The sequence below is a fragment of the Natrix helvetica genome, assembly GCF_964273705.1.
Source record: "Natrix helvetica genome assembly, chromosome: 2".
Taxonomy (NCBI): Eukaryota; Metazoa; Chordata; class Lepidosauria; order Squamata; family Natricidae; genus Natrix; species Natrix helvetica.
Window position 1 is genome coordinate 121742391 of NC_138552.1, and position 15403 is coordinate 121757793.

Sequence of the window (15403 nt, forward strand, 5' to 3'; positions counted from 1 at the left end):
GTGAAGCTAACTCGTTCCTTAGGCTTAACAGAGTTATTCAGAGGAGGGTGTTAGCAACGCACAGGGTTGGGCACATTGAACTTGCACTGGAAGAGTCAGCAGCCCTAAAGAAAATATTTCTATTGTTCTAGTAAAACAATATCTTAGCAACCATGTTGAGTATACATTTCAAAAGACATGGTGCAATATAAGAAGTTTCTGTTTTCCTTGTAACCACAGCCTGAAGCTCTTACCGAGGAAAAAATACATGGAGAGAAAGAGAGAAAGTTAACCCATGTTCAAAATAATGTAGCTTACCAGCCACACATTACCTTGGAATTTCCCCCCAGCGATGGAATCTGATGTGGCTGATCACATGACCCGTCTGAAGCTCAAACTCCTTGAAAAGGTAAGCTGATTTTTCTATAATTATATCCTAGCATTAACTATCCAGTAATAGGATGGGGGTGGGGGGAATCTAGCAATTAAAATGGGGATGTTTACATTACAGTTAGCTTTGTCATACTGGACATGTCAAGAATGCTATGTATGCACCTTCAGTCAAGCATTCCTGATACTTTGGGCCTTTCCCCAATTTGTCTTGATTTCCTACCTGCTTATCAGAAAGTCTTACTGTCATAAACTTTACTGTCCTATTGCCAAGCCATATCCTGCTTTTATTGCCTGTGTTCCGTAAACTACTTTGGAGGGACCAAGTGACAAAATTACACAAGCACTTGAAAAGTTGCCCAAGAAACATGTTAGAATATTGGAGGAAACCCTGCTTTTACACTGGTGTAGCTAAGGACAATTTTACACTGATTGCTGGCTAGGGTTAAGATATAAAGCAAGTTGTGAAGAAAGAAAATGGATGTCAGAGAACATTGATGCTATCAGTCTAAGATGAATGTCTACTCTAATGCTGTACAATAGCAAATTGAGTTTTATATAATTCACATTTGTCTAAAGTTTGATTGTTTCCTGCAGATTCCTTTTCTTAAGAATCTACGTTTTTTACAATGAAAACTTAGTGTGTTAAAATTAATGTGAGAAGTTACAGGCTTTTTAAAAAAGAATCCTTCTATTATATTTTTCCACAGAAATTAGAAAATGAACGTGAAAACTTGGATCACTCTGAATCACCCTTCTTTACAAGTAAGCAATTAAAGCATATTTGTACTAGAATTATGTATGATGTCGTCATGGATTGCAATAAAGAACTCTGCAGAACTAATCCCATCTGGATTTAATATTTGCCTAAAATATTTTATCACACAAAGTTTTATTGATCAGGTTACATAATAAATTGCTACACATATGGAGGATGAAAGTTAAAAATATCAGTGTTAACAAAAGCATTAATCTAGGATTGCAGGTCTCTGTATATCTACTTGCAGAGCTGTCCTGAAATCTCCATATGGCGGTACTTTCCTCTTTCTAAGTATGTATATTGTTTTTATTACTTTTCATTATCTGTTTAATGTGTTCATACTTTATTATTAGCTGCTGCGAATCCATCTGATCTGGGGTAAATTACAAATATTGTTAAATAAATAAATAACAAACATGGGTTGGCTTGAGTTGCAAAAGCTCTGACCCTCCTTTTCCACTTCTTTCTCTTGCTTGCAATGTCAGCTTCAAGATCTTCTTTAAGTGGAGTGGTGAGTTTTTGAATTTTGCAGGTTTGCAGTAGCTGCTTTGACTTATTCTAAGGAGGATGTGGGGATGAAAGAAGAAAAGAACATCCTGTTTCCAGCAATTTTTATAGTGCTTAGAACTTGAAAGGATGGATGCAAGTGACTGTAGATGCTATTATCCCGTCTTGCTACAGTTTGTAGAGCATCACCATATATGACAGGTCCTTTGGAGTTTTCCCAGCAGCCAAGACAAAGCAGTGACAAGTTACAAATGAAAAAGTACTCTAAATGAGGAGAATCAGAGCCTTTCAGATCCCTCTGCCTCCAAGTAGAAGCAACACATTTGCTCGTGTCTTATTCTAACCTGTATTTGCCAAATGGAGAAAGCCTCCACAAGCTGCTCAGATATCCATTGCCTCCTAACGAGCAAATGGTTGTTCAAGCTGTTTTGCATGGCGAGTAATATGCCAGTTTTGCTCACTCTTTTCTCTTCACTCCTTTTTAAATGGCGTATTAATGTCACCCATATTTTTTGCAGGGAATTATGACAATTATGGCTACACCTTACAAAGTGCACTGAGAAGAAGGAAAGACCTTTTACAACAGCTCAGAGTATGATATCCCTAATTCTTATCATTTTCTTTTAAAAATGGAATAAAATACACTTTCTTCTGCTCACTTTTTACTATGTTAATACTATGTTAACACAGAGTAGTTTAGTTCTTTGCCAGATAATATTATCAGTTTAGATAAGGTATACTGGGAATTTAAGAAAAGTAAAAATTCTAGGGAAAAACAGAAACAGGAGGAAACAGAATATTTAATGGTATAGAATGAGTGGTACAAATGGCTAGAGGACAGGTATAAAGCTTAAGGAAAGTCTAAATAAAGAAGACACGGGAGTTAGAAATTAACAATGTATAGGTATAGATGAACAAACATGTATAAATGGAATGAAGGATTGTAAATTAAGGACTGTATTTAATAGCATCATATGTATAGACAAAGAGAAACTGAAGTAAGGGGGGAGAAGTACATTTACATTGGATGTATACTGAGGTAGAAATGTTGTACAGAAGGAAATTGCAAAAAATATTTGTTCTTTTTATCTTTTTTAAAAAAACTTTTCAATAAAATATCTATTTAAAAAAATTCTATGGAAAAACAAATTAATGTTGAGTAGGTAAATTTTGGAGGAGAGACAAGAAAACCATTTTTGCATCATGATTCTTTCTTTTTTAAGGAAAATCTCTTATAGTACGTACTTTTAAAGTTTAATGAAATTGGGAGGTGGAGTTATGCAGTATGACATCTATTTCCCTCCAATATGTTGAATACAATTAATGAAAAGTTTAATGTTCTTCTTCTTTTTTTTTTTTTGCTAATGTCTTTAGCAAGAAAAGACTATATATTGGAAATGTCTTCAGTTTCTGTCTTGTTACAGATTGGTTTTCTTTAAGCAAATGTATGAGTTTAGAAAAACTATACTTTGTATTATAGGAACAAAATCTTTTGGAAGAGATTTCAGTACCACAACGTTTACCAAGAATTCATAAAAAACCCTTGAAGCCACATCATATCTACCAAATTCCTCTGCCTCCTTCTCCTCCTCCTCCTCTTCCTTCTCCTCTTCTTCCTCCCCCTCCCCCTCTACCTCAACAACCAAGAATTATCCAGCAAACAGTAAGTGTTTTCTGCTTTATTTCAAGGAGAAACAAAAAAAAACCCATCAAACTAATCTAAGCAAAAATAAGCGTGGGCAGCAAAAAATCATTATATGACAAGTCTGGAACATCATTTCTTCCATACACCATGATTTCATAAGATCTCTTGGGGTATTATTGGGTTGGTTCCAGATTTTATAACCAACAACTTGATTAGAGATATTAATAATAACTGTAATATATTCACTATCTAATTTCTGCATATTATGGTAGGCTATGCAGGTTTCTGCATATCAAGAAGGCCGAGTTACTTTGTTGTGTCCTGATCAGATGACAATTCTTGATGAACAAAATTTGGGGGCAGATTTCAATTCCTTAACCCTAACCCTTAACAAATTGCCCTGAAGATGACACCACATATTAATTGGTGAATGATCCAACAGTGTAGACATTAAAGCACTTTAACATTGGTATGATCTATTTAATATTGGAGATTTAAATAAACTTTATGTTCAATTTGAGTAGCATAATCTGAGATCCCAAAACCCTAGATACAACTCTTAGAATTGTACCAATCATGACCAACTGTAATTTTTAATGGAATATTGATTAAACACATGGAAAATAATACTCATAAGCATTTATATTGTTATATGTTTTATGTTATGTTTTATGTTATGTTACATACTGTATTATCAAATAAATTTATATGGCTGCTACAAATACAATTCTGGGCAGCTATCAAAATATTAAAACAACAGAGAAAGAAATACAACATAAGTGTTATATTTAAAATGCTTGTGTTGTATTTCTTCCTCTATTGTTAAATTAAATCTAATCTAATTTTTTGTCCCAGTCATTTCCCACTTCTTTGTAATGATCGTCTTCTATGATGATCTTTTCAATCTTCGTGAATCAACATGCAATTCTTCAGAACATACAGCTTTGCTAGCCTCTCTTCTCTCCATTAAACTCTTCCTAGCTTTCACTGTTTGTTTGTTCAGCGAATTCTATGTAAGAATAACATTTTAATTGTTTAATATGTTGTCCATTAACTTCATTCAGCTGTAGATATTCAGTAAGAATGGAGCTATGGTTTACATTTTAACTATTCTTTTCCCCCCCTTTTTTTCTTTTGCAAGTTACCACAGCAACCAGCAACCATAATTCAACAAATACCTTCCTATCAGCCACCACTCATTACACAGATTCCATCTCCACAGTCCTTTTCAGTACCCAGATCTGGGAGTATTAAAGAAGGTATTTGTATTCAAAAACTATAACTATGTACAGTGTAAGAATAACTCTCATTTAATATAGTAGAACTAACTCAGTGGTGGGTTGCCATTTTTTTTTACTATTGGTTCGGGCATGCGCAGAAGCATCCAGGCGGGTGGACGGAACCTCCCGGCACCACTACTACTGGTTCGCCCAATCCAGGCCGAACCGGGAGCAACCCACCTCTAACTAACTTCAAGTCCTAGGAAATATATCTAATATTACAGTATGCTGCAGAGTTATAACCCTATGCAAATTGACTCAGAATTAAGCCCACTGGACAGAACCTGGACAGGGTTGTTGATAGGGCTCCTATCTATGTACTAAAATTTAAGAGTAAGATCAGTTGGATTCAGGGAGACTTAACAAGATTTTATTTCTTCCATTCAATTGTTTTTGATTCTCAGACACTGAATAAGCCCCTGGATTTTCTTGCCTAGGTTTTTCAGAAGTGATTTGCCCTTGCCTCCTTCCTAGGGCTGAAAGAGAGTGACTGGCCCAAGATCACCTAGTTGGCTTTGGGCCTAAGACAGGAATAGAAGTCTCCTAGTTTCTAGCCTGGTGCCTTAACCACTAGACTAAACTGGGTCTCAACTTTTAAGTAAAATAGCATAGAGAATGCCGAATATTCTTTTTTAATTTTCTCACTTATATGGTTTGGGGATGCAATTTAAAAAGTGAAGAGTAGCTATGGAAAGTCTGGTTGAATAAGAGGAGTTTCCTTTACCCTTTCCTTTACTGTTAATCTGTTTCTGTGTATCTTTTTTTAAAAAAAACAAAGTTTTATTGGTTTTTTTAAGAAATAAAAAAGGAAAGGGGTAATGGAAAGGTTACAAATTTTGGCAGTTGCAGTGTGTGGCAGGTGTCCCCTCCCTCCATACTCATAGTATACATTTACAGAAAGTTCAATACTAAATAACAATATATAGTCAGCATATAAATTCAGTTAATAATTTCAATCAATTTATATCAAGCAGATTTTCTTTCTCATTTTTGTGATCTGAGTTTTCTCGGTATTGCCCCTTCTCCCCCCGCCAGCAGAGCTCCGGCCCCTCCCGTGTCCTGTGTGTCTGTTGTGAGATCATCTGGTTTATCTAGGAGTGCTTTATTTTTTTCCATAAAGGCCTGCGCCTCTATGGGTGTATTAATTCTAACTCTTGTGTCCTCCCAGAATATTAACATACCTTCAGGCATCAGCCATCTGAACCACACCCCCTTCTGGTATAATTTCTTCGCTAATTGCGAATAATTTTTCCTTTTCTCCCTCACTTTCTTGGGGATCTGTTTCAGAGTGGTTATTTCCCTATCTTGGTATTTCAAAACTTGCCCCCTTTGTGCACTCAGAATTTCATTTCTTGTGGTTTTTCTGAGAAATTTAATGTGTACCTCCCTGGGTACATTGTGTGTTCTAGCATATGCTGAATTCACTCTATAAACCAAATCTAGTTCCCACCCCATCTGTTGTTTCTCTTTCTGAATGTATTCAGCCAAAATGCTTGTCATAGTGTCCCTTATGTCTTCCTCATCTGTCTCTACCACATTTTGAAATCTAAGATAAAAGGACATTCTCTCAAATTCTGTTTTCATCTGTTGGGTCTCAAGTTCTTTGTTCCCCTTCTGCACCCCTTCCATCTCCCCCCTCATCTCAGCCATCCCCCCCTCCAAAAGATCCAGTCTCTGTGAGTTTTTACTGATCTGGTCCTGGTTCTCTTTAATTTCTTCTTTCATCTCTTTTAATTGTCTTTTTATCTCCTCTTGTCCCTGTAGAATTTGTTGAAACATTTGTTGGAATTCAGTCTCAGTAGTTTTAGGCTGCATCAGAGATGTCATCGTTGATTGTGTACTGGGACTGGATGTTGTAGATGTCAGGGCAGAGGCAGCAAAGCTAGGCTTCCCAGGAGGTGGTTTTTTACATGACATTATATATACAATAAAGAGTTCAGTCAATGCAGAGAGTGATCAGTCAGAGAGGTAGAACAGCCAAGAGAGTTCAGAAGACTAAAGGTCCAGGCAGAAGGAGATTTTTCTATTCACACTGGCAGTAGAGTAAAATTTTTCACTCCAGGGAGTCGAAAAAGTCACAATCAACAAGAGAATTATCTGAGTAGCACGGAGACAAAGACCGGAAGCCTGAAGTTTTATAGGTGGAGTCAGTTTTCACTGTTTATAGAGACAACGGAAGTGTGCCATCTTGCCCTGCCAGCTTCGGGTTTAAGAGGCATAACAAAAGTTTCAAAGTTTCCAAAGTTTCCAGATCATCATTCCATTGTAGGGTTAAATCCGAAATTCGCCTTTGCTATGAGCGTGGCGTCATTAGTTGGCTCTCTCCATGCCTCCTCCCCCTAGGGCTGAGAGCAAAAATAGTTAACAGCCGCCTGTCCGAGGGGGGGGAAATCCCCCTCCCTCCAGCCGCGCTTCTCAAAACCAGGTCGAAAGGAAGTTTTAAGTAGCTGGCAATTTCTTTCAAGCAAACAAAAGGAATGGAGAGAAGTTTCCACCTCACCGCACCGCAGCGGCTTCCTTCTGATCACTCATTCTTCCAGCTGCCTCGCTGCGAAGACGCCAGAGCGCCTCCCCATCATGCTCCCCGATGCCTAGGGCGATGCGGGGGGGCCCCGGCCGCCGCTGACTCGGGGTATCCCCTGCGGTGCCGCCCCTTTGGCAGGAGCCTCTACAGGGCGTCCTGTGCCCCCCAAGGAGTGAGGGGCCCACCGGGAAAGCGCGGGGCAAGCAGAACCTGCCCGTCACGGTCAGCCGCCGGAACCGGAAGTCGTCTGTGTCTGTGTATCTGTGTTTGTATTATGTACTGGATAAATTTAATACGTGCAACAAAACAAGGATTGTGAATAAGATAATGGCACCAAGTGACAGAAATCTAGATCTGCACACAAGTGCTAATCTTAAATTACAATCAGGCAATCCAAATAAATACTGTAAATTAAGGGGCAGAAAAGATTCAGTCACACCATTGACCAATGTAGCTTTGAAAAGAAATAAAATCATTCATGGCACTTTCCCTGACAACTTTACTATACTGGCAGGGATGTCTGCAGAGAGGATCAACAGCCTCAAAATGTCAGGCATAAGCAACAAGGCAGAATTGAGAATTTATTTAGTTCCTACCTTTATTATTTTTACATAATGATGCATGAACATATCAAACAAACCTTCCTCCTCCTATTTTCCCACAATGACAATCCTGTGAGGTGGCTTTCAAGGCAAAGGCAAGACTTGAACTCACAGTCTTTTGCTTTCTAACCTCGTGCCTTAACCACTAGACCAAATTGGCTACCATAATGGCATGCAGGGGGCAGTTGTCTTCAGCCTGGGATCTTGGTACAGGTGCAGAGAAAGCTGAGAAAACTTTGCCAAAGATGTGGCTGCTTTAAGGAGCTACAAAAGATGCTACCTGAGCACTCTGCACACTCTAAATAAACACATATTACTCTGATATAATGTAGGCAAGTAGCTAAGAACCTGCTTGATTTTTTTTTTCATTCAATTGAAAGATTTATGATGTCCTTTCCTAGATTCTGTCTGGGCAGACTTTGAAAATAAAGGATTTGTTGAACTAATTATTTTCTTCTTTGTTGAAGAACTCTGTGTACATCTGTAGTACATCCACTGTGTAACATATTCAAATTCTTAACGTGTGTTATTGTTCATGCTTTAAAATATATATTTTGCAGCTCAGCTAATACTAGGCTGCTTGTTTTTTAAAAAGGCGTTGATCTGAGAGATTATGCTGTTCAAATGGTTGTACTTCACCCTTTGGATTACATTATGTTCTCCATTATAACCATAGGATGGTCTTGAATTGTTCTTTATCCTTTATAGATATGGTAGAAATGATGCTAATGCAAAATGCACAGATGCATCAAATCATTATGCAGAACATGATGCTGAAATCATTACCACCAACATATTCACCAACTAGTGGGTACGGGGTCCCTATGCTTCAACAAGGACAACAGGTAGATATTTTTTTAAAGGGCTTTCAGTAATAACTATTTAGTCTGAGTGATATCTGTACATTTATGTGTGCTAATCATTTTAATGGTCAGTGTCATTCAAATTGAGATTCTTAAAGGGCTGGATTATAGTGTAGATAGTTCTCATTTAGGGATCAAAATTAGGACTGGCAGCTCTATCATTAAGCAGAGTGGTGGCTAACAGACAAATCACACAAGTGGGACTGCACTTTCCTTTTCTCCACTCCCTCATCTCTGAAATACTCAGCCTGACACTGGGAAGAAGGGAATTCATGTTTCTAGTTACAATCATTGGAGAGGAAGGGATTATGTGTGAGTAAGTAAGAAGGCACATTATGGGAAATATACATCAAAAGGAATGCACTGATACCAGGAGTCACGACAGAGGTGGTATTCAGTAGGTTCTCACCAGTTCTGGAGAACAGGTAGTGGAAATTTTGAGTAGTTCAGAGAACCAGTAAATGCCACCTCTATTATCTGCCTCCCAAGTCCCAGCTGATTGGGAGGAAATGGGGATTTTGCAGTAACATTCCCCTGGAGTGGGAAGGGAATAGAGATTTTATAGTATCCTTCTCCTGCCACACCCACCAAGCCATGCCACGCCCACCGAACTGGTAGTAAAAAATTTTGAATTCCACCACTGAGTCACGAGTGTACTACATAAACAACCTGCTATATTCCCCATTGTGTGCCTGTTCATTTCTTATAATTTTTTCCACTCCATTCTCTCTGCTGTGTAATTGGGGGGTGTGTGTAGCAATTTCTATAGGCAATTTCCGCTGTATCTGATCCTTTTTTCACCTTTTTTCCCAATTTGAAACCTAAGCTTTACAATACTTAAAAAATTCAGTACTGAAACTGCATAGACAAGTATAGCAGTTTTCGCAAACTTCAAACGTATATTAATATTTCCAGTCAAAACAAGTGAAAGCATTATAGAATGAAATGTTTTGTGCTTATTCCAACATGAAAGGTTGGCCCTTCCTCAGTGGAGTTTATTATGATGGGACGTGAGTTTGTCACTGATTAATTAATGTATTTTATAAGTCTAAAACAAAGGAGAAAAAATGGATTTTAAACCATAAGCTTCAAATCAGTATCGAAATCATGGCGTCATTTAACTTGATGTATTTAATATATTATCCTGATTTTTTTAAAATTATCTGCAGCTTACTGCTCCTATTCCAACAAGAGTGGAGAAATCACGACCATCAACTGTACATCATCATCACTATACATCTTTAGGAGCACCAGTTATTCCTTCTCAAAGTGGCTTCCCCATGTGGCCATTACTTCTGCAACCTGGCCATAGCCCACAACTGGAAGGTTTCCCATCTGAAGTACATAATCTGCCCATTCCAGTTAATGCATCACACACGTAAGTCAAGCGTAGGAAAACTGGTTTCGAAGTTTTCTAAGACATTTGTTCTATTTGTTTCCTTTTTACAGTATTTCAGTTCAGGTATATTTCTGTATGTATTAGCCAAAAAGAATCACAGAGAAACAACAATAAGTTGTGAAATATCAAAAGTCATCTCTTCAGGAATAGTAAGTTTTGTTATATTCCATTGTACCAATCTTATTTCAGTTTTCTAAGCAGATGTTAGGCCTTTGTAGCCTTGGAAAAGTTTCCTTATAGCAAGTCATATATGGGTTATTTTCAATTGCTCAAAGGTGCACTAAAAAGGAAAAATCAGATAAATCATTAAAGTTAGATCATGTAAATATATATTTCTAATGACACATTTTCCTTCCCAAAGTATGCCACCTCACAGACTGCTCGGATTACCTTCGGGTTTGTAGATTCCATAGCAACAATCTAGAAAAGGTAATTTGAGTATAGACTTCCTGTATTTATATCAGGGCTACGTCAGCATGCCAGATTAGCCCTTTTTCTGTCTACTAACTCAATAGATTTGAGATTTTTAAAAATTGTTTCACTAGGCACAACTAACAGTAAATTGCCACATAACAGTGATGTTCCTCAGCTTGGACTTCTATCATAACCTTGTTGAGCTTTTCTGCTTTCATAAAGTGAGAGCAGGATAAAGATGAACAATCCTGAATCTAGGAAAGTCCCCCTCTAGATTTATAGGAGTACAAACACTTTGGTTAGACATGGTGGGAATTATAGCCCAACAACCCTTTAAGCTCGAGTTTGAACAATTCCAAATCTGTATCACCTATTGAGGAGGAAAGTAAGCAAGCATCTTTTTCCAATTACTGTGTACAGCATAGGAGTTCTGGTTACATCTTGCATGAAACTTCAATTTGTTCCGCTGATCATTTTGTAGTAAGAATCTCCTGGAATGGCTGGTATAGACAACTCCTGTTAGGGAGAACTAATCTGCATATTAGATAATGTAAGCGTATAAAGACAAAGCTGTAAGCTCCCACATTTGATGTGTTAGATACCATAACTACATAGCAATATTTGCTGAGTTCAGAATGTGAATGAAAATAGCATATGGAGAATAGGTTGGAGAGTGTATTATGTGTCTTCTGAATGATTCCAGATAAAATATTGGCCCCAAAAGAAACAGAGAAAAATTTCTTCTATCTGGAATGGCCCTGTCAGCACCTAGAGTTACTGGATATTTTAAATAATTTTTCTGGATACATATTTTATTTTCCGCCAGAATTAGGATGATGATAAATAGCTTATACAGTATATAATTCTACCTCTGGCTATTCCTATGATTTTTAATTTTAAAATTAGATTAATATGTTGCCTTTATAGAATTATTTATTTTATATTTTTATAGAGTAATAGAAAAATGTGTAGTTTATAGAAAGTCTATGATGCAGACATAGTAAATAGTAAAACATAATGAAAAGACACATTATGCAATTGATTTCCATTATTAATGAACTTCTTGACACTAAAGATTTTATTAATGAAACTATCTGAGATGCAAGATTTTGGAGCTAGAGAGAAGGAAACAGAACTTTAGTAGCATGTATAAAAGCTTTTTCAAATTACTTTTTTAGTTCCTTTCTTTTTAGCCCTCCATCACCATAGAAGCACACTATTACCTTGCTTAAATATTGTATACACACTAACTGGTTTCTCTTATAGGTGGCTTGCAAAGGGGCAATGAGTACCTAATTAAAAGCATTGGAGCTCTCTCATCTGATACTTCACTTCACTGCAGACAGACAGAAATTATGCACATTTGCTGAGAACATAGGGTTGGCAGTGAGCATAAAATTTCCACCTGATGCAACAGTCTTATGCATCAATTCTATTTGAGCTATACTATGTGATAAATATTGTGCACCATATCCTGTTCATTCACAGACATGAAAGAGGAGGAAGAATGCCATGGGAAAATAAGGAAAAGTGTCAGCATCCATGGCCATACTGGAAGCTATGAGTTACATAGCAGCAGTCGTATGATAATAATTGGGAAGTGATGGAGACACCTTTGTGCATTGTTCAATCCACCTAACAACATTTTAAAAAGGACGTCAACAACAGAGCCTTTCACTGCAAGGCTGTCTTCAGGAATGGTCCAACTAGGAGTTGATGGGAAATCACTGCTCTAATTACCCACCAAAAGGGAAAAGGGGGTAGCATGGAGCACAGTGGCACAAATCTTCTCAAACAATGGAAATAGTGTTTGGTCATACAAAGAAAGTGATAAAAGTAAGGAAGCCAGAGCTTTTGTAAAAGTGCATTGACTAGGGCATAAGGCTTGGAATCAGGAGCAGCAAAACAAGCTCTATGAGAATAGGAAGAAAATAGTTGTGATTTAGCTAACAAGAGTGTCATTATATGCAAAAGAAAAGGGGGCCCAGAAATCAAAACGATTGTGCTGACTGTTCACAAAGAAATTCTTATATTGCAAAATAATAGAGAAGCTATGAGGCACTCATCATCCCTTTTCTTTTGTGCACATTAAATAATTCTGGATTATATGTGCATAATGTCCAAAGTTTAAAACTGTTAGGGCTTCTCACCAGAAGTGGTTTGGAGCCTTCTTTGCTATCTGAAAACATTATTGTTCTTTAGTGTCAGGCCCAAGCCCAAAGACAACTGTGAAATCCAATTGACTCCAATTCTTTATTTGCTTACATGTGATAGAAAAAATCTTGCTAGACTACAGAAGATTATACTTCTAATCTAATAGATAGAGAGATAGAGATTCTATGGTATAACCATCCTGATGCCATCCAGTCACTAAATGAACTGATTTAAATCCTGGAGTCCTGGGGAAAAATTAATGCTGCCAGCAAGTGAATTTACTTCAGCAGCAGATCCCGTTCGTTCAGAAACTGAAAAAATCCTTGTCCTTTTCTTAATAATGACAATTCTACATTTCACATTCGGCTGTAGTTCTACAAGATCAAAATCCCTTTCAATCATTTTCCTGTGTCACTGGAGAGCTCTCCAACCTCCTCTTGTTAATCAAGAGATCTGAAAGGGAACTGAACCTGTCCTTCCTTGAATGCAAGTACAGCTCTGTGCATAATCCAGGACCTAAATAAAAGGGAGTCCAGATTGTACTGACAGCTGTATTTGCCTTTCAGTGAACATTAGAACTCCATTTCAGACCTATCACCTGAAGCATGCATGTCAGTTGGAGAAATTGGGGCAGGGTTGAATGTTACCCAACCTCTAATCCTAACCCTAACTTTGAATTTTTCTCCCTATTCAAGTCTCTGAAAAAGATTTGTATTTCTTATGATATTCTAGCAATTAGAATCAATTTTCGGAACACAGGTCCTTCCAATCAGTTTCAAAAATATTCTGCCTCTCGAGATCTATGATTCAGTATTATGCATGCAATATTGCAGAAAAGAAAGTTTCTCTGAGGGTTCAGGCCACTTGTTATCAAATATATAGGATATATGGAGAAGAGTTACAACAGTGATATAAGCAGCAGGCAGTCTTCCAACTTTGAGCAAGAGTTATCATGGGTGTCATGGAAACAAAGGAGGATGGCATGTCCCGGCTTTGGGAGGCTCTGGTTTCTTAATGTTTAAACATCAAAAACCCTTTCTGAATCTTTCTTTTCCCCCCAAATGGAATGACATTGTTCTTTTTTGTTCATGACACTTTGCTACCAAAACCAGCAACAAACCAGGAAGTTATTAAGTGAGATTTGCTCCATTTTATGACCTTTTTGGCCACAGTTGTTAAACAAATTATCGCAATTATTAAATGAATCATGGTCATTAAGTGAATCTGGCTCCCTCATTGACTTCGCTTGTTGGAAACTGGCTGGGAAGATTACAAATGGTGATCACATGACTCTAGAACAGTGCAATTGTCATAAATACATGCCAATTGGCAAGTGCCCAAATTTTGATCACATAACCGTGGGGATGCTACAACAGTCATAAGTGTGAAAACTTATTGTAAGTCAGTTTTTCAGTGCCACTGTAACATTAAATAGTCACTAAATGAATGGTTGTAAGTCAAGGATTGCATGAATGGCCCTCAAGTTTCCACTTAAGAGTTCTGCTTTGGAACATGAATTTGCTCCTGAGCAATGCCTGTGTCTGAGCATCCCTAACTTTGTTTGTGAGGCTTGTAGTTCTTCAATTGTCTCTTGAGTGATGTGACAATCTACAGTTTTAGAAGATCAGATGTTAGTGATAGCTCAAGTTCTTGAATGGGAAGTCAATACTCTCAGGCCAAATGTCTTTCCTTTAGGGCTCTCAGATTGTGACCGCAAAACCTTAGATGACTACTAGGTGGCAGCAGAGGCCTGCATGAAAGTCCAAGTCTAAATTTATGGCTGGATGTTTGCAGGACAGCCTATTTTTTGTTTGTTTGTTTGTTTCTGTTGTCCTCCATTCTGTATTGTAAGTGAATGTGAAATGAGATATCTAATACCCAGTTGTGTGCCTTATCATTTGATGATGGTCTCCTTGATTATCTGCAGTTGCATATAGGATGAGAGTATGAATTCAGTGTAATTTACAGGTATCATTTCCCCCCCCCCCCCATACATTGACATACTGTGCAAAATTCAACGAAACATACAATATTTACAGTTATTGTAAATTCCAGAATTAAAGACACTGGAAAGTTAAGAACCTGGGGTTATGGACCATCAAGAAGATTCGCAAAAGTTTGGTATAGTGGTTAAGGCACTAGGCTAGAAAGCAGCAGATGATGAGTTCAGGCCTTGTCTTCTCCATGAAAGCCAGCCCAACTCACTTCATAAGGCTGTTGTTATGGGGAAAATAGGAAGAGAGAGATGTGTTGGATATGTTCATCAGTTTGAGTTATTTGTAAAAATAATAAAGGTGAGATATAAATACATTTTTAAAAAACAGTAGTGGAAACAGACTGAGAAGATTGGGTATTGGGCTTGTGAGAAGATGCTTAGATGATGTGGTAGCACTATGAATTTTTATAATACCAATTTTTACCCTTGCAGAAGAGTAGAAATAGAGCAAGAATTTGTAGTTGAACAAATATAAATCAAATTATGGTACCTACTTTTCTACCAATGTTACATCTCAAACAAAATCTTAATTATAGAATTGCATTATAAATTGATTTTTAAAATGTTTATTTGCATCTGTTCAGTCTGATACATTTTGTTTTTTCCTGGGATTGCCGTTCCAACCATTAAATTAATGGGGTGATTGGAAAGACTAAATCATTCAAAAGTATCTATAAATGCATTTTTCTATGCTTGTTTCACCAATTTATATTATAAATCATAATATTGTTCTCATGTAAGATTAAAATACTGTGTATTCAGAAGTCAAAATAAATAAATGATATTCCCGATAAACACTGAAGTTTAGTATTTCTTTGCTATTACTGCCCTATTTTACATGCATAGCCAAAAAGGAACAATCAGAATAAAGTGTTTGATTCATTGTTGCT

At 37.2% G+C, this 15403-nt stretch overlaps 1 protein-coding gene across 3 annotated transcripts; it reads left to right on the forward strand.

The window, feature by feature from the left end:
- The first annotated feature begins 232 nt into the window (after positions 1-232).
- On the forward strand, positions 233-15295 carry LOC309385486 (uncharacterized protein C21orf58). 3 transcript variants are annotated; one of them, XM_081939990.1, is made up of 9 exons: positions 233-388; positions 1080-1134; positions 2155-2228; positions 3117-3299; positions 4423-4540; positions 8396-8532; positions 9720-9928; positions 10311-10378; positions 11630-15295. In XM_081939990.1, exons 1-8 carry the CDS (start codon positions 332-334, stop codon positions 10351-10353), a joined length of 876 nt encoding a protein of 291 aa, XP_081796116.1. In that variant the 5' UTR covers positions 233-331; the 3' UTR covers positions 10354-10378; positions 11630-15295. The 3 variants fall into 3 exon arrangements, with proteins under 3 accessions (XP_081796116.1, XP_081796117.1, XP_081796118.1); XM_081939991.1 differs by having other exon boundaries at positions 11852-15295; XM_081939992.1 differs by lacking the exon at positions 10311-10378.
- The last annotated feature ends 108 nt before the right edge of the window (positions 15296-15403 follow it).

What these genes read in the sequence shown, in the direction of transcription:
- LOC309385486 (XM_081939990.1), top strand. Translation starts at nt 332, where the DNA reads ATGGAATCTGATGTGGCTGATCACATGACCCGTCTGAAGCTCAAACTC. An exon ending in TGCTTCAACAAGGACAACAG is followed by an intron (nt 8,533 to 9,719) that starts GTAGATATTTTT and finishes AATTATCTGCAG; the next exon opens with CTTACTGCTCCTATTCCAAC. An exon ending in CCAGTTAATGCATCACACAC is followed by an intron (nt 9,929 to 10,310) that starts GTAAGTCAAGCG and finishes TCCTTCCCAAAG; the next exon opens with TATGCCACCTCACAGACTGC.